The 22,780-nt window shown below is 39.3% G+C and overlaps 1 protein-coding gene across 2 annotated transcripts in view; it reads left to right on the top strand.

Moving 5' to 3' along the window:
- Positions 1 to 2,133, top strand: part of CTNNA2 (catenin (cadherin-associated protein), alpha 2) — a 1,155,525-nt gene extending 1,153,392 nt beyond the window's left edge. The window contains exon 18 of one of the 2 annotated variants that reach the window (XM_005884743.2): positions 860 to 2,133. In XM_005884743.2, coding sequence (XP_005884805.1) covers positions 860 to 1,147 — 288 coding nt within the window. In that variant the 3' untranslated portion in view covers positions 1,148 to 2,133. The remainder of the gene's footprint in view (positions 1 to 859) is intronic. The other variant, XM_005884742.2, reaches the window with a different exon arrangement.
- Positions 2,134 to 22,780: the final 20,647 nt, after the last annotated feature.

Genomic DNA, 22,780 nt, shown 5'->3' with positions numbered 1-22,780 from the left:
GTGCATGGCTGCCGGCCGCCATCTTGGCTGACAGTTAATTTGCATAAGGATATGCTGATTAGCCAATGGGAAGGGTAGCGGTTGTACGCTAATTACCATGTTTCTCTTTTATTAGTGTAGATAGCAATGACAATAATTGCCACTTCATAGATTGTTGTGAGAGTTAAATGGGGAACCACAATGGTGTTTGGCACATAGTGCTAAATCAATATTTCATTAACACCGGGACCCGGGTCTCCCTGACCTACAACAGCCTGGCGCAATTATTGATATTCTTATAAGAGGTATATTCAAGACCTGAGAATAGGTAAATGGATACTCAAGCTTAATAAACACTTAAGCAAAAGCCAGAACACCCATGGGTGTTCCTCTGCTTAGCTGCCTGCATCCCTACCAATCCTAAACTGAAGATGAGGAAATAACCTATAAATAGATGTATACTTCTTTGGGGGGGGGCATACAATTACAGTGTAACCCCAATACCTTTAATTCTTCAGTGTCTGCCAAATGCTTTTCAAACATGTGAGTGAATGTTTCTATTACCAATCAGCCTAATGTAGTAATATAAGAGTAGTAATATGAGATACTCTACTTTGAAAAACTTTTGTTAACATTGGAATTCTTATGTGCTCAAAAGAGAGAGTTTTGCTTTAGAGGTTTCTGGACTTTAATAAATTATGCATCATAGAGTAATCTTTTTTTTTCTTTTTACCTTGGGAGAAGATAGATGACTGATGTCCTATTCACCTTACCACGTAGTCATTTGCTCCTTTGGGGCAGTGCTGTATAGTTGCACAAGCAAAGCTTTGTTTTAACTGTGAACTTGCACCTTGACTAACCCAGGTGTATTTCACTCTAGCTGGACAGCGCCACGTCGCTCATCCAGGCAGCTAAAAACCTGATGAACGCTGTTGTCCTCACGGTAAAAGCATCCTATGTGGCCTCGACCAAATACCAGAAGGTCTATGGGACAGCAGCTGTCAACTCCCCTGTTGTGTCTTGGAAGATGAAGGCTCCGGAGAAGAAGCCCCTTGTGAAGAGAGAAAAGCCTGAAGAATTCCAGACGCGAGTTAGGCGAGGGTCTCAGAAGAAACACATTTCGCCTGTGCAGGCCTTAAGTGAATTCAAAGCAATGGATTCCTTTTAGGACGATAGGCTTTAACAAGAAAGCCTTTTCTTTCTTTTTTTCTTTCCTTTCCTTTTTCAATCCATTTTTTTGTATGCATACCTGCCGACTTGTGTGCCTCGGGCATGGGGAAATTATGGGAGCGGAGTCTGTTTGCATGCAGGATGAGGTGGGATCAATACTACTGACCCATCTGTAAGCCTGGAGAGGGGACGGGGAAGTCCTGTCCTGAGGTGGCACAGAGCTGTTCTTTGCAACATTCTCATCAAATCTGGTGAAGAGTTTGTATCACAATGTTTACGGGAGTGGGAGGGAGGGGAAAAATAAACTTAACGCTACAAGAGCAAATTCTAATGCATGCAGGAATCATTTGGTTGGCAGGTATATTAAGTGAAAAATCTGGAAGTGTTAATGGTAGAACATAAAGCTTGTATTGCTTCCATTTCAATGCAAAAATGTCCTAGCCAGTATGCTTAAGTGTGTGGCCCACAAATGGAACAACTGAACTTTGAAGTCCTATCCATGATATGTGGATTTTTTTTAACGAAGGGGAAACTAACTCCTCCAGCCTAAATATGCTTCTTTTAATCTGTATTCTGTTCTTTCTCTTCTAGTAGTGCCGTGACTAGTGCTCATGCTATCTATCGATTTTTCCCCGTCACTGAAAACAATAAACATTTATTTGAGACAATTATAATTCTTCTGTGGGCACTGGAAGCACAATAGAGTGTTCAATCTTGCTTTTACCTTTTTTTTAAAAAAAATTGAACGATGATTTTGCTAGAAATAGGAGGCCCAGTGGTTGGATGTTAGAGGAATGGAAACTGACAACATGTAAAGGTTTAGAGGCAAATACATAGGTGTAGCTTGGAGTGCTGGTATCGACTATGGCATTGTATCCACTAACTCAAAATAAACGCATTTAATCTCGACAGCTGAAGAATGTTTTCTTTCTTTAAGTGCATATTTAATAAAAGATCAGAACATCTTGTTTGTTTTTAAAAATTGGGGGTAAAATAGGTGATATAAAAAAAAATCTGGATCACCCTGAGAGTCCAGGAATTGTTTCATTTTATATTTTCCATTTGTTTTTATTTACTTTCAGGCTGAATCTAATATGAGACAGTCGTGTGTTAGATTTTTGTGGGCCATGTTCAGCCCTGGGCTAAATTGAAGAAACTTAATGGGTTCCCAGAGAGAAACTGAATCCAATATCTGCCCATTAATTTCAAAGTATCTTATTCATTTCAAACAATTTTTAAGCTAAATTGTGAACATAGGGCCTCTGTCTCATTACTAAGAAGGAGTGAGCAGTAGTCTTTCAGCTATGGCCAGAGGGTGAGAAAGGGACCCCAAATATTCATCTGAACGCCCCCAATCATCCCATTTAATGATGCCTATAGGTTAGCAAGTTAAAATATGTCTCCATAAGACTCCTTGTAAAATATGTATATGTTTCTTAGCAATGTGAAAACACACTGGGACCAATCTTGCATTAGATTCAGTGCAAGGTCTCAATGAGAAGAGACTGAGGACTTATGAAAGGAGAGAAGAATAGTCCAAAATCTTATTTAGACATGGTTCTGCTCAAACCACTGCCAACCACCACTGGGTGGTGAAATTCCACTCAGATTGAGAACAGTCGGGTGGATAAGCCACAATAAAAGCTAGACGCTGATTTTTAAGACTAATCATTAGCTCACTATTTCCACAATCCTGCCCCCTTAAAGTGTACAGACCTAATACAGCCCATATATGACAAGTACATAGCAAACATCATATTCAATGGTGAAAAGCTTTTCCTTTAAGATCAAGAACAAGACAAGGATGCCCAATCTTGCTACTTTCACTCAACATAGTATTGGAAGCCCCAATCAGAGAAATTAGGCAAGAAAAAGTAAAGGCAACCAATTAAAAAGGAGGAACAAAAACTATCATTATTTGCAGATGACATATTATATACAGTAAACCCTAAACATGCAACCAAAAGAACAACAACAAACAACAACCGTTAGGAATAATAAACTAAGTAATGTTGCAGTATATAAAATCAATATACAAAAATCATCTGTGTTTCTCTACACTAATAATGAACTAAGAAAAATAAATTAATAAAACAATCTTGCCCTAGCTGGCTTGGCTCAGTGGATAGAGCATCGGCCTGTGGACTGAAGGGTCCCAGGTTTGATTCCGGCCAAGGTCACATGCCTGGGTTGTGGGCTCGATCCCCAGTGGGGAGTGTGCAGGAGGCAGCCGATCAATGAGTCCCTCTCATCATTGATGTTTCTATCTCTCACTCCTTCTCCCTTCCTCTCTGAAATCAATAAAGAAATATATATTTAAAAAAATCTTAACTGCAATGTCATAAAAAAGAAAATACCTAGAAATAAATTTAACTAAGGACATGAAATGAAAGAGATTGAAAATAAATGGAAAGACACCACATGCTTATGGATTGGAAGAATTAATATTGTTCAATTTTCCTTGCTCCCCAAAGCAATCTACATATCTATATATATAAAAGCCTAATGTGCAAATCATCCTCACAGGAGTTTGGGAGTTCGATCACTCCCTATGACATGCACTGACCTCCAGGGGGTGGTGTGGAACAAAGAGAGGCCCTGGCCAGCAGCTGGAAGAAAAGCCCCGCCAACAGCCGGAAGGCCCAGGTACCCTACCCATGCACAGATTTCATGTACTGGGCCTCTAGTTTAGTATAATCACTATCAAATTTTCCAATGTAATTTTTCATAGAAATAGAACAAACAATCCTAAAAATCTGCATGAAATCACAAAGAACTTCATGTAGCCAAGTCAATCTTGAGAAAGAACACTCCTTGATTTTAAACAACTATATAACAAAACTATAGTAATCAAAATGGTATGGTATTGGCTTAAAAACAGACACACAGATTAATGATCCAGAAGTAAACCTATGCTTTTATGATCAATTTATGACAAATGAGCTAAGAATATATAATAGGTAAATGACAGCCTTTTTAATAAATAGAGGTTGGAAAACTGGGCAGGCAGATGCAAAAGAATGAAACAACTATCTTACACGGTACACAAAAATTAATTCAAAGACTTGTATGTAAGACTTGAAACTAAAAAATTCCTAGAATGAAAAAGAGTAAGCTCCTTACCATTGGTTGGTCTTGGTGATGACTTTTTAAATCTGAAACCGAAAGCAAGGGCACCAAAACCAAAAATGAACAAATGGGACTACATTAAACTAAAATACTTCTGCATAGCAAATGAAAACAACAAAAATGAAACGGCAACCTACAGAATGGAAGAAAACATTAGCCACCTAATGTTGAGATACATTCCCTCCGCTTTGTTGAGAGCTTTTATCAAAAATGGATGTTGAATTTTGACATTTTTACATGTATGTTTTAGAATCTCCCTTATCAAGTTTATTTATTGTTAACTTTCATCTACACTAATAAAAGATAAACATACAAATTGATCATACCTTCACTACGCCTTAAGCCACGCCCGCCAGCCAATCAGAGCGACTATATGCAAATTAACCCAACCAAGATGGCAGCCGACAGCCACGGAGCTGGAGCAAGCAGGAGGCTTGGTTGCCCCAAAATGGAGGAAGCTAAGCTTTCCAGCTGCCCCGGCTCTGAGCTCCACTCAAAGCAACAAAGTTTCAATTATAGAAGGTAAATAAATCCCAGAATAAAAAGAAAAAAGAAAAAAAGGAGAGGCTGGGAGCTTCCGTCGCCGGGTGGGGGGGGCTTGGCCAGCCTAAAAACGGTCCTCAGACCCTCACCCAGGCTGGCCAGGCACCCCAGTGGGGACCCCCACCCTGAAGGGGGTGTGACCAGCTGCAAACAGCCCTCAGCCCCTCACCCAGGCTGGCCAGGCACCCCAGCGGGACCCCAACCCTGATCTGGGACACTCTTCAGGGCAAACCAGCAGGCCCCCACCCATGCACCAGGCCTCTATACTATATAATAAAAAGGTAATATGCAAACTGACCCTAATAGCAGAACGACTGGGAATGACTGGTCACTATGACACACACTGACCACCAGGGGGCAGAAGCTCAATGCAGGAGCTGCCCCCCTGGTGGTCAGTGCGCTCCCACAGGGGGAGCTCTGCTCAGCCACAAGCCAGACTGATAGCTACCAGTACAGCAGTGGTGGTGGGAGCCTCTCCCGCCTCCTCAGCAGCACTAAGGATGTCTGACTGCAGCTTAGGCCTGCTCCCGCTGGCAAGTGGACATCCCCTGAGGGCTGCCGGGCTGCCAGAGGGATGTCTGACTGCCAGCTTAGGCCCAATCCCCCAGGGAGCGGGCCTCCGCCAGCAGGTGGACAGCCTCTGAGGGGTCCCAGACTGCAAGAGGGCATAGGCCGGGCTGAGGGACCCCCCCCCCCCCGAGTGCACAAATTTTTGTGCACTGGGCCTCTAGTTTAGAATATAATTATCATTTACTAGTTTCCAAATCCTACCTCTTCCATTAATCCATACCCAAATACTTTAGTCCCCAATATGTTTTGCCTTCTCTGGTGCTACACAGTAGTTATTCCCCTGCCCCATTCATTAGTCATATTATGATTTCTTGGCATACCTATAAAATTATATGTACAGATGGACCACCAAGCAAAGTGAGCATTAAAAACACTGGGATTTTATAAATTGTAGTCCCTAAATTTTCTGGTACTAGAATGTAAGTCATTTGATTATTATTGCTTTGCCATTACATATTAACCAGATCAAAGAGGTAAGTACTTACTGTGCTTGAAGATTATGGCACTTTTAAAGGTAATGAAAGGAAGAAAATTAACTCTAAAAGGCTGTTGTTAATCATTATTTTAAATAATACTAGTGCTGTGGAGTGTCATTAGCAAGATGGTGAACTAGGAAGCTCCAGTCCTTTGTTCCCCCATGGAAACACAAATGAATGACATAGTGACAAAAGTAGTTTTGGGGAAATTCTAGAAATCAGTTGAGGATTTGTAACAGCCAGTGGATGTCTAACTAAAAATACTAAAATAAAATAAAGCAAAATAAAAGAAACCACACTCACTATGGAATAAAATTTTGGGACTTGCCTATGTCCTTCCCTTTCTCTGGCATAGCGTGGTCAGAAGGAAGCTGTCCAATTCCTGGTTCTTCCCATGTAATTGAAGGAAATGAGCAAAAATTGTTTGCATTGTCCTGACCTCTCTGGAGACACCCTAGGGACTGCTTTCTGCCTTCCCTAATTTGGAGCACTGGGGGAAATGGTGGCATAGTTTGGATATGAAGTTGGAGGCCACTATAAACATTTGCAGGCACCATGGCATGAAAGAGCTGAGGGGGTGCAACAAACCTGCGGGCTCCTGGAGGCAAGAGCTTTTGACAGAGGAATAAAACATGTGAGACCTTGAGAAGAAGCAGTGGCGAGTCTCTTAGGGGACATAAGACATTTAAAAGCAGCCATGACTGTGGGGAGACTGGGGGGAAAAGAACATACACAGGCCCAGAGAGCAGGCATGCTTAGAAAGGCCTGAGAAGACCATAAGCCTGAGAAGACCAGGCCAGGTTGATTCCTAAAGGTTTTTCCCTTCAAAGATCCAGTCCATAAAGACTGGGAGAAGTGACTGTTTCTTCAAATATCCAACGATATGTTTTCTACAAATGACATTAGGTCTAAGGAAATACTTAGGTTGAAAGTGAAAGGATGAAAAAAAATATTCCATGCCAATAATAACCAAAAGAAAGCAGGAGTGGCTATCCTAATTCCAGACAAGACAGACATTAGGTCAAAACTGTTACTACATACAAAGAAGGGCACTGTATAAAAATAAAAAGGTCAGTGCACCAAGAAGATATAATAATTATGATCATCTATACATCAAACATAAAAGTTTCTAAATATATAAAGCAAGCCTGGATAAAATTGAAATGAGAAATATCTCTAGAATAAATAGAAGGAAATATCAATACCCTACTTTTAATAGTGGATAGGACACTTAGACAGAAGATCAATAAGGAAATAGAAAACTTGAACAGCATGATAGATGAGTTGGATCCAACAGACATATACAGCATACACAATTTTTTTTTCTAAAGTGCCGATGGAATATTCTCCAGAATAGTACATATTTTAGGCCACACAAAAAACAATCAATTTTAAAAAGATTGAAATTATATAAAGTTTCTTTTCTGATCACAGTGGAATGAAACTAGAATCAATAGCAGAAGGAACAATGGAAGATCTTGAAATATGTAGAAAATAAATAATACTATTAACCAGTGGGTTAAAGAAAAATGTCACAAAAGAAATCTGAAAATATTTTGATAAATAAAAATAAAAGCATAACATATCAAAACTCACAAAAGAAATCTGAAAATATTTTGATAAATAAAAATTAAAGCATAACATACCAAAACCTATGGGATGCAGCAAAAAGAGTGCTAAGGGGGGTTGGGGGGTGCTCATATCATTGTAAATGCTTACAGTAAAAAAAGGAAGAAAGTCTCACATCAACAAGCTAAATTTATACCTCAAGGAACTAGGAAAACACACAACTAAACCCATAGCTAACAAATGAAGAAACTGATGAAGACTAGGTAAGAAATAAATGAAATCATTTATACCCAAAGATATGTGCACCCCTACCTTCATTGCAGCATTATTCACCATGGCCAAAACATGGAAACAACCAAAGTGCCCTATGATAGAGGACTGGATAAAGAGGATGTGGTATATATACACAATGGAATACTACTCAGAAAGGATGAAATAGCATCATTTACAACAACATGGATGAACCTTGAGAACATTATGGTAAGTGAAATAAGTCAGACAGAAAAAGCTAAGAACCATAAGATTTCACTCAGATGTGGGATATAAAACTGAAACTTATGAACACAAACAGCAGTGTGTAGTTGCCAGAGGAAGGGGGATGGGGGAAAAGGGAGTCCTAATATGAGGTGGCAGAAGATTTGACTTTGGGTGGTGGGCACATGTGCTATACACAGATTTTGTAATTTAGAAATTCACACAGGAAACCTATATATTCACGTTGACCAATGTCACCCCAATCAAATTTAATTTTAAAAAAAGAAAACAGAAAATAGAAAAACAAAAGAGAAAAAAATTAACAAAACCAAGATTTGGTTCTTTGAAACAAATCAACAAAATTGACAAACCTTTAGCTAGATTGACTAAGAAAAAAAGAAGACCCAAATAACTAAAATTACAGTGGGGCCTTGACTTACGAGTTTAATTCGTTTCAAGACCGAGTGCGTTAAGGAGCTCATGGGATATAAAACTGAAAAGCTCCTTAACGCACTCGGTCTTGAAACGAATTAAACTCGTAAGTCAAGGCCCCACTGTATAAATGAAATAGGGAACGTTACTAGTGATTTACAGAAGTAAACATAATTACAAGAGAGTGCTATGGACAACTGTACACCAACAAATTGGATAATTAGAAGACCTAGAAGAAATGAATTCCTACATAACACAAACCTAACAATACGAAATCATGAAGAAATGGAAAATCTGAACAGACCCATAAGGAAATGTAGTCAGTCATCCAAACCTCCCAATAAATAAAAGTCCAGGGTTAGATAGCTTGACTTGTGAACTCCACCAAACATTTTAATAAGAATAAACACTGGTCCTCCTCAAACTCTTCCAAATAAAAAAAAGGAGGGAACACTTCCACACTCAATCTGTGAGGGCAGCATTACCCTGATACTAAATCCATACAAAGATACTATAAGAAAAGAAAACTATAGACCAATATCCCTGATTAATATTAATGCAAACATTATCAACAAAACTTGAGCATTGAACAGCAAATTAAAAGACTTGCATAAGCATGATGAAGTGGGATATATTCTAGGTATGCAGGTATGTTTCAACATATAAAATCAATCAATGTGATACACTACCTTAATAGAATGAAGGAAAAAAATCACATGATCATCTCAATTAATAATATAAAGGATTTCACAGAATCCAACCTTCTTTTATGGTGAAACACCCAAAAGCTAGGAATAGAAGTTACCTTCAAATAGTATGTGCCACTACGGGGTATGTTCTGACATGCTCAGACTCCAATATGGCCATCTTCTAAATTTCTGTAGGTTTTTATTTCACCATTTCTGACCCTCCTATGTTTTATTAGGGCATCTAAAGTACTTGTCATTTCCTATTCACAAGGTCATGATAGGATTAATATAGTGGACAAGAATTATGTTCTGTGGATGTCAAAACAATTAAGGTCTCTATAGGCTATGTTCTCTCAGAAGTTAAGACATGGGTTATAATTTTAATATGAGTAAATAGGTCCTGCCATCATACCCTCATAAATGCAACTTGCATCTCATCCTCCTTATTCATTGCTATTGAAAATAACTTTATGTCCAGATCAACAGCCTCATACCAAGTGTTAGAGATCTGGTAATCTTACTCAGTAAACCTGAAACTTTCCACTTGGGAATTTTCAGGGAACATACTGGTTAATTGAATAGGGATAGGACAGATATGACTTCCTCTGCATCATTTAAGGCCTGAAGGGTTATACTAAGGTCTATAGCTCCACCTGGGATGTGGTATCGCTTCTGATTTACCATCATGGATGGAGAAGGAGTCTCAGGAATTTCACTTGGCAATTTTGACCTTCATGACATCTACCCCACAGGTCAGAGAACAAATGTGATCAGTAACTAACAATATCCATCCTAATCATTCACTGTAGGAAGAGGAAAATAACTCTCTGGTGTTGTACAGACCCACTGGGCACACTGACCAAGACTTAAATGGGGACTACATGTCTTCTCTGGCCTTCATAAATCTCCATTCTAGTCAGGATGGGAGTGGGGATGGGAGCATGATTACATTCGAGTTCCTGGTCATCGGTGTCATTTCAATAACTCGTATGTATTTCTGTTCTCTAGTGAAGTTTCTAGTAAGTGGACACAGTTCCCTTGGGGAATAATTGAGGGCTATTTATTACCTACATTATATCTGCATTAGGGGATTTGCTCCTGGGACTGAGAACTGGCTCCATCTAAAAACTGGATGAAGGATCATAATTTTCCATTATGGTGCTGACCTTAATCTTCTATTCTCCTGTTCTTCATCTTGTTGAATACATAAGTCAAAAAATACCACCATTTGCTAGCCATATAGCTTGTCTCTAGTAGCATATTATTTATTAGGCATTGTCACACATCTCTGTAGTTGGGGCTCCCTGGTTACATTCCAGATGTTTATTACAGTAATTACATTGCATCTTGTCTCTGGTGCTTATATGTTCCAACCTGCCTTATGCTATTTTGGAATCCTATCACCACGACTGATTTGGGGGACCCCAGTTAGAATAAAAGCATCTCCCACCATCAAATTTGGCCTACACAGTACAATCATCACTGAGTTGATCAAAGATGTTGGTGTTCTCTGCTCCCTCACCTTCATTTATTACTTTCATAAATGTAATATCAGCAGTGATCAAGTCCATTCTACCAGAAATAAAAAATATATTATTTATTTTTAATTGTTCACCAGAAGGACTATGGGCTTGAACAAACCCAACGGACATTAACTATCCTGCATTTCTGGGTGGAGCTTATAAGCTTCAGAGGAATTGGGGAAAATCCAACTGAGAAAGGTCATACTAGTTGACTCACAGCATACCCTTGAGGTGGGATTTGTCAGCATAAAATGAGTCGGAACTCAGAAAACTATCACTGCTATGAATTAAACCAGACAAAGGCTGAAGGGGTCCAAATATGTCTGCTCTAAAGGCTCTGTTGTAGGTGTGGACACGATGCTCTTGTGGAGGGAAGGGCATATCAAGATGTCTGGATACTGACAGAAAGAAAATCTACAGAATCACTGATGGGTAAAAGATTTTCATCAGAGAAATGTGGTCAGAAAGAAAAAAGGTTTGATTTATACTCTTTCTAAACAACTAAAAATTGCAGGTACACAATGGATGGAAACTGGAAATTTAAACATCTGGCCAAGAACATGGATAAAGTAGTAGAATCGACTGTAGGTCTTATTTAAGAACTGAATTTGAGATCTCACGTATAAGAAGAATAAGGAGCTCCAGATCACAGATGTGTCAGAGTTCAGAGAGGAAGACCCACTCCTCCCCACATACACACCTTTGTCTGCCATGGAGAATGGGGTAAAAAGCACCCCATAATTTGGGATTTGGTGGCATAGGGAAGGTAACCTTGTCTAACTTCCTATGTAACCCGATTAAATTTTTATCACATGGCGCTTACTGATATTTAGAATTCTTTGGAGGAGGTTGTTAAATAACTGTTAACTACACAAACCATACATAAATTTTTTCTTTAAAAAACATATTTAGGCCATTACATATAATGCTCACACTCTCCTCACTTTTACTTCCGATCTGATCCGTGTCTGTTTCTTTCCTCCACAAAGGTAGCCTCTAATGTGAGTTTATAATGAGTATTGCATTTTTCTTTATAATTTATAGACATTCACAAGCCCACAGGAAATATATAGTATTTTTATAAGCATACTTTCCAAATGCCTGTTGTAAGAGTCCTAGCAAGAAGGCGAGGCAGATTATGCCTCCTCTTTTAAGTAGTGATCACCCCAGGAGTGCCCGGAAATGGGGTACACTGGCAAAGACAGTAATCCTGAGAGACTGAATTATCTGGAGTACTTGTGGAAAGGAATGGGAGAGTGTGTGGTTATGTGTTGGGGGCCAGATGTAAGCTGGCAAGGTCCTTGCACCTGAAGGGGCTAGCAAGGCTGGGACCCTTACCCACACAGTTTTCCCAGACTTGTTTGGATGGCGATTATCAGTATGAGAACAGCAACCTTTGTAGAATGAGAACAGCCTTTCATGGCTTACCAAGAAGTCTGTAACTATTTACTGAGATATGCTGTACTGAGAACTTGTCCTTCTGCTGTGTCTCTCCCTTAGAGATTAAGAGGAACAAAGAATACATTCCTCTTGACAGACCTCCTATTCAGTGTGTTGTGTATAAATAAGATTGTGTGGCTAATAAACTCACTTCAGTTCTTCGAGAACTGGAGTCCTCCCGATCCAGCTTTCCTGTCTTTCTTTCTTTTCTCAATTCCCACCTCCCTGCCTCAGCCCGGCTCAACCTTATCAGGCTGGCCCTGACAGTTATGTAATAGATTCGGGGGAAATGTGAGGTTCAACCCTGGACCTGGAAAACATCATGCTAAGGTTGTTCACAAAATGTTTACGAAGTGAAGTAAGCCGGACACAGAAAGACAAATGATGTATGATCTCACTTATATGTGGCATCTAAGAGAGTCAGATTCATACAGAAGAGAGTAGAATGGTAGTTTCCAGAGGCTGGGAGGAGGAGGAAATGGTACAAAGTTTTAGTTATGTAAGGTAAGTTCTGGAGACCTCCTATACAGAATAGTGTCATAGCTGTCAATTACACACACACACACACACACACACACACGCGCGCGCGCAGGCGCACACACACATAATGTAATATATACATATTAAATCATATACCTAAAATTTGCTAAAGGTAAATGCTCTGTTAAAATTTTTTATAAGTTATAACACAGGGATCAAGAGGAAACTTTGGGAGGTGATGAATATGTTTATAGCCTTGATAGTGGTGATGGTTTCAGGGGTATAAAATTATCTCCAAACTCAACAACTTTTATATGTTAAAAATGTACAACTTTTTGCACATCAATAAAAGGTTTAAAAAGCACATATTTGAGAACAACCTAGTATCATAAACCAATCCAGTGCTGATGATGCACTGAGGAGACACAAAGAATGGCCAGTCTTATCCCACAAATAAACAGAAAGGGGGAAACAGCAACTGAAGACAAAATGTCTCCGAATCTGGCCACGCCTTCATGTTTCTGCTCTGAGCAGAGAGAAGGTGACTGGGTGAGTGTCTGTCTGTTTCGTGAAACGAAGAAAGAATGACATGATGTGGGACGGACAGGCCAAGGGCCCCTGGCATGAAGGTACGTGGGAGTGGGTGGGGAAGAGATCACCTATCACCATAAGAACATTGCTCTTGAGAACAGGACATAAGGTTTAAGAATGTTATTATCTTTTCAGTCTGAATCCAGCACTCATATCAGACCAGAATACATCTCTCATTTTATTAACAGTATCTAGAACTTCATGTGTTTCAGCAATAATATTCAGAGACAGCTTCTGCAAACAATTATATTCAAAGGGCAATGTAGGAATTTTAATGAAATTAAAATTTTCGTATGAAATAAAAAAAAATGTGAAAGTTGTTTACATGATCAAAAGCAGGAGTTGGCAAACTTTTTCTGTAAAGGGCCAGGTAGTAAGGAAATATTTTCAGCTTTGTTGCTCACTTAAGCTCTGTCCCAACTACTCAACTCTACTGTTGTGGTGTAAAAGCAACCCAGACATGACATAAACAAGTAAGCACGTGTGCTCTAATCAAACTGTGTTTACAAAAGCAGTTGGCAGGCCAGATTTGGCATATAGGCCACAGTTGGCCAACCCCTGCTCCCTCTCTTCCACAAACTTTCAAAATATTTAACATTTCACAATTAATACTTTTATTTTTCAATTTGAGAGTATTCCATCTTCTGATGCCTCTTTCCTATTAAGATGTTTAATTGATTTTTATAGAGAGAAGAAGGGAGGGGGAGAGATAAAGAGAAACATTGATGGGAGAGAGAAGCATCAACAGGCTGCCTCCTGCACAACCCCCACTGGGGATTAAGCCTACAACCAGGTAATTTGCCCTGACCAAGAATTGAACCAGCAACCTCTTGGTTCATGGAAAGATACTCAAACAACTGAGCCACACTAGCCAGGTAATGAACATAAACTAATTCATAAAAACAACCATAATGTGTTCTGTGAGTTGCAAATTTAGCATCAATTCACTCATCAGTAATTTATGGAATGCTACATTTGTGCCAAGTACTACTCTAAGTGCTGGTAAAATGGAGATTCACTACTAGTTCTAAAGAAGCCGATAGTTTTGTGATGATGGACAGATAAACAGAAAATTAAATTATAATGCACTAATAAGAGGTATGTTCAGAATTCAATAAGGACAGGACACTTCTAGCAAAAGCCTTGTAGGAACCTGGTGCTGGGTGAGTTATTTGGATGGTGGGGTAGGATGGGGTGGGGGTTCATGGGTGTCAAGGAGATGTACATATCCCATTTTTCAGACGGTGCAAGAATAGCTCTATATCTGGTGCTTGTTTCCATCTCTTGCTTCTGGGGTAGCAATTCTGGGATATGTTGGAAGCATGCTTGCTCCTCTTACAATCTCCCAGGTCCCTCCCATGGCTCTGTTCCCTCACTTGGAGATGGATTTCTCTTTGCCATTTCTCTCTTAAGGTGATGCTGAGTACCAGGTTACTTAGAATCTTTTTTCTGTGCCATTGTATGGCCCAAGATAAGTTTTTCAATCTCTTTAAGTTTGAATATTCCACACTTTAAAATGAATACTTGTGAGTGCTAAAGAGGTACACCAAAGGGATTCACAGGTTAGGAAAAAGTACCAGATGGGAAGAGAATTTATGAAGCATATTCTACCCCTGAGGCACTTTCACTTACAATGTCATGTACAATCCTCACCCCAAACCCAAGAAGAATTACAAGTAACTCCATTTTCCAGACGGTGAAGTTGAATCTCTGAGGCTAAACCACATAGCTAATACGTGCAAGCCAAAATTCAAATTTAGGTCTGTGATATTTTAGGTCCCCACCTTCTTTCCATGTGCCTGTTAACTCCTTCAGGTTCATAACATCCAAAGACATACACTGTGCTCAGAGTCTAAGTCATAAATACATGAAAAACAAAAAATAAGAGGAGCTAAATAGTGCAAATGGTATATATGTATATATGTATATATATATGTATATATATATATATACACACACATATATATGTATATATGTATGTATATATGTATATATGTGTATATATATATATATACATACATACATATATATATACACACACACATACATACTGGGGGAAAACATTACACAAAACAAAGGAGGGTAAGACATCAATGGGCTGTGTTGATAGAAAAGCATAATAAGAAAGGGTAAATTTAAATTACATTATAAAAAAGTGGTGTGCGTGTGTGTGTGTGTGCGTGTGTGTGTGTGTGTGTGTGTGTGTGTGTGTGTGTTTCAGAGAGAGAGAAAGGGAGAGAGATTCTGTAACTCTGGTTTTACAAGGTCTTAAAAATGAGGTGTAACAGATTAGAATTTTTTATTTTGTAGATTCCCTAGAATCCATGAGTGGGACACATACTTATCATACTGATTGGAAAAAGTCTCTCATTTAGCCAGATGTGGGTTTCAATCCTCATTATCTTATTCACTAACTATGAGTTCTTCTCTATAAGAGCCGTAGTTTCTACTTCTGTAAAATTGAAGTCATTATATGATTCAATTTGTAATTTAAAATCATTCTCTATGATCCAATCACCTTCTGCATAGTTCAACGGTTAAAAAAGATGTTTTAAGAATCACCACTCCTGCATCTTTCAAGGTTTTTTAAAAAAAGTTTTTTATCCTTACCTGAAAATATGTTTATTGATTTTAGAGAAACAGAAAGGAAGAGAGAGAGAAACAGCGATGTGAGAGAAACACCCATATGAGAGAAACATCAATTGGTTGCCTCCCATATGCACCCTGACTAGGGAGTAAACCTGCAACCCAGGTATGTGTCCTTGACAGGGAATTGAACTGGCAACTTTTTGGTATATGGGATGATGCTCCAACCACATGAGCTACCCAGCCAGGGCTCTTTGAAGTTTTTAATGGTGACATTATTTCCTTTAATTTTCCCAGAATTGCATTATTGTCTTAGATTTACCATTTTGGAATGAAGTGTTCATATTTATTTTTTTCCTACTCCAATATGCCTCATACCTATGGATCGGTGAACCTAGGTGGCAATTAGATCAGTTTCAGGATGTTATTTATTGCAATCATGCACTAAGAGACTAGAGGGGGAGAAATCATAGGGTGTGTCTACAGAACCACTTTACTAATTGAGAATGAGTGTTAGGCCAAATCTTCACTTTTTACTAGATCTCCATCAGCCTCCACCCTCCAGAGGAACACAGTGTCATTCCAGATCTCCAGGATTAGCACCAAACATGATCCATGATCCAGTATCTAATAATCCCTGAAATGTCTGGTAATTTCTCTTTTGCCAGTGCTCTGACACAGGTGTTTTTTTTAAAAATATATTTTATTGATTTTTTACAGAGAGGAAGGGAGAGGGATAGAGAGCTAGAAACATTGATGAGAGAGAAACATCAATCAGCTGCCTCCTGCACACCCACCACTGGGGATGTGCCTGCAACCAAGGTACATGCCCTTGACCGGAATCGAACCTGGGACCCTTCAGTCCGCAGGCCGACGCTCTGTCCACTGAGCCAAATCGGTTAGGGCAAGACACAGGTCTTTTTAACAATACTTTTGAGGATGATCTACAGCAAGCATGTCAAACTCAAAGGCTAACACTGGCCAAATAAACGAGACCTGCAGCCCGCAGGCCACGAGTTTGACATGCTTGATCTACAGTATATAATTGTGACGGTATCATAATTTCTTTCCCCAAGGGTCCCAGCTTCATCTTCATTAAAGGGGATCCAAGCCTGACATGAATTTGCACTGGGAACTAGACTAGAGATGTGACACTCCACTGTGGAGAGTCAAGCCTTATCTCTACTCACCAGATCTAATATTTTTCTGATTTTACAGATGGAGTAACACTTTTGTCACCATGGCTGTAGGTCCCTGGCTGTTGGAACCTGGTGTATTTATCTTTCCATTTCAGTTACAAGGTGGGAGGGTGGGTTGGAGGGGGGAGGAAGGAGCTAGAAACACAAAAACCGACCAGAGCCAACCTAAACCAAATTGGTGCTGAATCTGACCTCTAGGAGCCCTTAAACCTCATTATACCCTGATTATAATACATCAGCATGCTAACTGACACTCCCACTGGTGCCAGGACAGACCCCACTCGGACCATATAAGGAAGAAAAGGGGTGCTGCTCCAATTCCAGGAAGAGACCTGCCCATACCTCAAAACTAATGCATATGCCTCCCCCCATAATAATCTCCCCAGACTTCACCAATATGGAGGTGACTGTGAGTGACTCCCTCTTCTCTGGGAACACTTGGATATTTATCTATTTTATTCCTAGTGACACCATGATAAGTTAGTCAACACAAATATCTCTAAAGGTGATGATTAATTAGGTCCTGCTCACCTTACAGAAGTTGCACTCACCTTATATCTGAAAATTAAGCAGGAGCCAGGGTCTCTGCCAATATTGGATTCCATTATTCTGATTGAAGTTAGGAAATTCATCTCAATATCACCATCTCCTACCTGCATCTCAGTATACAGAGGAAAGCCACTACACTAAGCTGTACAAGGATGCTGGTGTATTCATGTATATTTGGAGATCTTAGTAAAATGAATATCCTTTGGGCTTATCAGGAGGCCTACTGGATAATGGCTTGCTCCAAGAAAAAAGAACTAAAATAATTCTGATTCCTTAAATTTTGGAATTATTTTCTGCTACTAGGGAAAGTCTGGCTTCTAAACTTCACATACAATGGCATAAAGACAGGCTATTCAATAAATGGTGTTGAGAAATCTGAACAGATACATGAAAAATAATGAAACTAGACCACTTTGTTACACCGTATACAAAAATAAACTCAAAATAGATTAAAAACTTAAATGTAAGGCTTGAAACCATAAAAATCCTAGAAGAAAACATAAGTAGTAAAATCTCAGACATTTCTTATAGCAATATTTTTTCTAATATATCTCCTTGGGTAAGAGAAACAAAAGAAATGACAATACACCAAATTAATTCTTTTGCACAGCAAAGGAAACTATCAACAAAACAACAAAAACAAAAACACAACCTACAGAATGGGAGAAAATATTTGCCAATGATATATCTGAAAGGGGGTTAATATTCAAAATTTATAAGAACTCATACAACTACTGGTATAGACCAAATAAACAAAAAATCCATTTAAAAAATGGACAGAGGACCCAAATAGACACTTCTTCAAAGAGGACATATATCTGGCCAATAGACATGAAAAGATGTTCAACATCACTAATTTTCAGAGAAATGCAAATTAAAACCACAGTGAGATATCATCCTCACACCTGTCAGAGTGGCTGTCATCAATAAATCAGCAAACAAGTGTTGGTGAGGATGTGGAGAAAAGGGAACCTTTGTGCACTGTTGGTGGGAATGCAGATTGGTGCAGCCACCATGAAAAACATATGGAGGTTCCTCAAAAAAGTAAAAATGGAACTGCCGTATGACCCAACAATTCCACTTCTGGTATATGCAGCCCTGTGATCACAGCAGTGTCATTTACAACAACCAACCTATGAAAGCAACCCAAGCACCCTTCAATAGATGAGTGGATAAAAAAGAAGTGGTACATTTAATATACAATGGAATATTACTCAGCCATAAAAAAAGTGAACTCTTAACATTTGTGACAGCATGGAAAGACCTAGAGAGTATTATGCTAAATGAAATAAATCAGTCAGAAAAAGACAAATGCAGTATGAGCTCACTTATATGTGGAATCTAAAGAACAAAATAAATGAACAAACAAAACAGAAACAGACTCATAGATGCAGAGAACAAACTTCTAATTGCCAGAGGGGAGGAGAATTAGAGGACTGGGTAAAAAAGGTGAAGGTATTAAGAAGTACAAATTGGTGGTTACAAAACAGTCACAGAGTTGTAAGTTTCGGCATTGGGAATATAGTCAATGATCCTATCTAATACAGAGGGGATATGCTAATTGACCCTCATGTCATCGCAAAGATGGTGGGGCCCATAGCCAATAAGGAGGGAATATGCTAATTGATTGTTCCACCCTCAAAGATGGCAATGCCCACAGCCAATAAGGAGGGAATGTGCTAACTGCCTGCCCTCAAAGATGGTGGTGCCCACAGCCACAAGATGGCTACGCCCAGTCCCCTCACCCCTGCTGGGGCAGCAGGCACTCGGCAAGGCCGGGCCCACCCCTAGGTGCCTTGCCACGCACCTGCCTCTGGATTCCCCCAGTCCCCTCAGCCCCCCAGCTGCCCAGGGCCGGCCTGAGGCACAGGCAAGCCTTGGCTGTTGGCTGCCCAGCTGCCCAGGGCCAGCTTGAGGAGCAGGCAAGCCTCAGATGGCAGCTGTCCAGCCACCCAGCACTGCCCGAGGCTCAGGTAACCAGTGCCAGCTGAGGCTTGCACTGCTGGTAGTGGCAGGCCAGGCTGAGGGACGGCAGCAGAGGTGTGATGGGGGCGTCACCTTCCCCTAATTGTCAGGTCGCCTCCTGCCCTCGAGGGCTCCCGGACTGTGAGAGGGGGCAGGCCAGGCTGAGGGACGCGCCCCCCCCTCCAGTGCATGAGTTTTCATGCACCGGGCCTCTAGTATTGTAATAAATATGTATAGTGCCCAGTGGGTACTTCCATTATCAGAGGATCACTTCATAAATTATATAATTGTCTAATCATTCTGTACACCTGAAACTAAAATAAATATTGGATGTCCACTGTAATATAACATTAGAAAAAAAAAGATTCTCTATAAAAAAATAAGTGAATACAATAGGGATCCTTTTGAAGAGATTCAGCATCCTTTCAGAGACAATTGCCTTAGGTGAAGTAATTACAGATATTTAAAGAGGGAAGTCTAATAGCTACAGGGGGAAAAAACCAACAGGTTAATTGCTTTAGAGAGAGAGACTGAAGGGGATTTAGGGATTCACGGTTATCATGTTCATTTGAGTGCAACTAAATGTCTACGCAAATGTCAGGACCCAATCCTGGACATTCAAGGCTCTAAACATCAGAGACTTGGCAAAGGTGTCAATTCAACCAATTCAACTTAGACTGTAAGATCAAATCTGGTTCTTATTGTCAACTATCTCAATCCTGTGTTTATTAAAACATATTTTTGGGCCATAATAGAATATAACCAGATTTGTGACTTGAGTTGAGAATTCAGGTCTCTGAGCCTGTCATTCCTTTCTGTGATCTCTCTAATGTGGTAAGAAAGATCCAGTTAGTCACATGATTCTTATTGTAATCATTATAACTATAATGGTCAAGTGCATTAGCATCTAGTCTCCTAATGCTTTTATTTTATTTATTTCATTTTCATTTTTTCCAGCTTTATTGAGGTCTAGTTGACAAATAAACATGGTATACAATGTGATCATTTTAAATACATATACATTGTGAAATGATCACCACAAGTTCATTCACATCCATCCCCTAACTTATTTTGTTGTTTTTAGTGTGGTGAAAACACTTAAGATCTATCTTCTTACCTTAAAATATGCTTTATTTCAAGCTACCATTGATGATAACTAAACTATTTGTAATGCCACTACTTTCCATGGGTTATCAAAATCCCCTTTACCAAGGTCAATGAAGTTACCTCTACTTATAAATCAAATGAGATGACATAACTAATCCCAGTTTCCAATATTTGAGAGTGAGTTATCTGGGCCCACTCCTGTTTCCATTTTAACCCAATCAGGAAAATATAGCCATATTGGTTAAATCTAAGAGAGGATCTTTTATATCAACAATTGTTTACAGCTATGTTTGTAGGACCAGAAGTGCAAAATGAGGAGGTGTTAGAAGAGACAAAAAGAATCCATGCGGGCCACCTCTAGGTTAAGGAATACAATCCTTGGGCTGTGGTAGTAAGTCTCCATTTTTGAAGCCGTTTTGCTATGTACCTACAAGAGTTACTGAAGTGTTTTTGATTAGTTTTGACTTTCTGGAATTCCAAGTCACCTTTCTCCTCCTGCTGTAACAAGATAAGACCATAAGACCATGTAAGAGCTGGAGCAGAGGTCTTCTCCCTTCCTCTTGCATTCTAATCTCCAACCTGTCCTTCCCATGGACAGAACTTGAGAAGCTAGAAGTTAAAGGAGTCTGTGAAATGTAGTTTTCGATACCCCAGTCCCACCAGTTCAGAGCAGACTAGAAAGGTGGGTTTGGGGCTGTACAACAATCACTGAACAACTGATAAATTTAAAACTTAAATATGTGGTTTAACACATCAGAGCTTATTGTAATATGTACATTTTACTGTAAAATCTATGAATGTGATGCATATTGGACATACTGATTAAGAGAATCAGCTCTCAGATAGACATGGGTTAAAATTGTTATTAAGTATCTAGTTTTGTATCTTCCAGATTGGTATTTTTCCTTTGAAAAGCTTAGTTTTTACATTTGTAAAATGGAGGAAATTTTTATTATTGAGCTGCTATAGTATAAAATTGTGTCAACTACCAAGGAACGTAATAGTTTCCTGCTAATACTGATGCCCACATGGTCATGCTGATGGTGCCAATAAAAATGGGAGCATTGGTGGTGACAATGGTGTTAAATGCTGAATGATCACATTTTCAAAATGACTAGACTCCCAAACATTAATAATCACTGGAAGGGACTAGTAAGAGTTTGAGAAGGCAAGTGATACAGCCAAAGCTCCTCTAAAATTATTCACCTGAGCTTGACATTTTGGGAGAATGATGGGTGGGTGGTAAAGAGAATGGTACAGGGGAATTAGCAATCATTTATTGATACATATTTGCAAGGTATGAAACAAGTTATGAAGTTTAATTAAGAAAGTTCTGATCTAAGATATTTATTCCTCTGAAGAAGCTTACTGTCTAATTAGGATGTGATTAAACTTGTTCATAATATGATGACAATGCTGAAGTGTGAGCAACGGCCCTCTGTTCCGTGTGTGGAGAATGAGGGAGAGAGGACATCAGAGGTTCTTTTATAGAACAAGAAAAAGCGGGAGGAAATAGTGAGGTGAAAGTTGGATCAGAGTGCTAATTCTCCTTTTCCTTTCCCCCTTTTCCTCACTCTCCCTCCAGTTCTCTTCTTTTTCTTTAAAAAGAAAGATTTTAAATTATTATTTACAATATTAAAAATTATTTTTCATTTTTTGAAATTGAGAAACACAAAACCCCATACTTATTCAAATATTATATAGTAAGTATTAATATCCATTATCATACTCTGATTTTTTTCCTTCTCCATAGAATGTTAATCCTGCCAGATATTCTACATACTAATAAAATTTGGTCTAATGCAGCAGAATGCCTCCAACATATCATCACTAGTACACTTGTTACAATCAAGGCTGGGATTGATGCCTTAGAGCCACACCCAAGATGACAATTTTCAAAACTTTGTCACTGTTAGCAACACCACTTCCTGTCTTTGAAGAGAGAGTAACATCATTAAAGATGGTGTATTCCAGATGTGAACTTTCTCAAGAAATGTAAAGATTCTACCTCTAAAAATTCAAAGTGTGTCAGAAACAGAAGGAATGCCCTTGGCAGAGAATATGTTGGGTTCACTTTGATCCAGATACTGCCACTCCGGGTATCTGTCAGTGGATTTTTATTTAATGTGGCCCCTAACACATCTTTTGAAGTCATATTTCCTCGGCTCAGGGATCCTGCCACAGCAATGCTTGGTCATTAGTGGCCTTTTCACTGTTGCCTCACAACAATGTGCCTTTGAACTTGTCTATTTCCATTTGTAAGTCAATTCCTGTCTTCCTATCAGTCAACATGTAATTTTTCCTACGCA

The sequence above is a fragment of the Myotis brandtii genome, unplaced genomic scaffold (assembly GCF_000412655.1).
Source record: "Myotis brandtii unplaced genomic scaffold, ASM41265v1 scaffold850, whole genome shotgun sequence".
Lineage (NCBI taxonomy): Eukaryota > Metazoa > Chordata > Mammalia > Chiroptera > Vespertilionidae > Myotis > Myotis brandtii.
The sequence above is the reverse complement of the archived record's forward strand: the minus strand, read 5'-3'. Positions and strand labels throughout refer to the sequence as shown.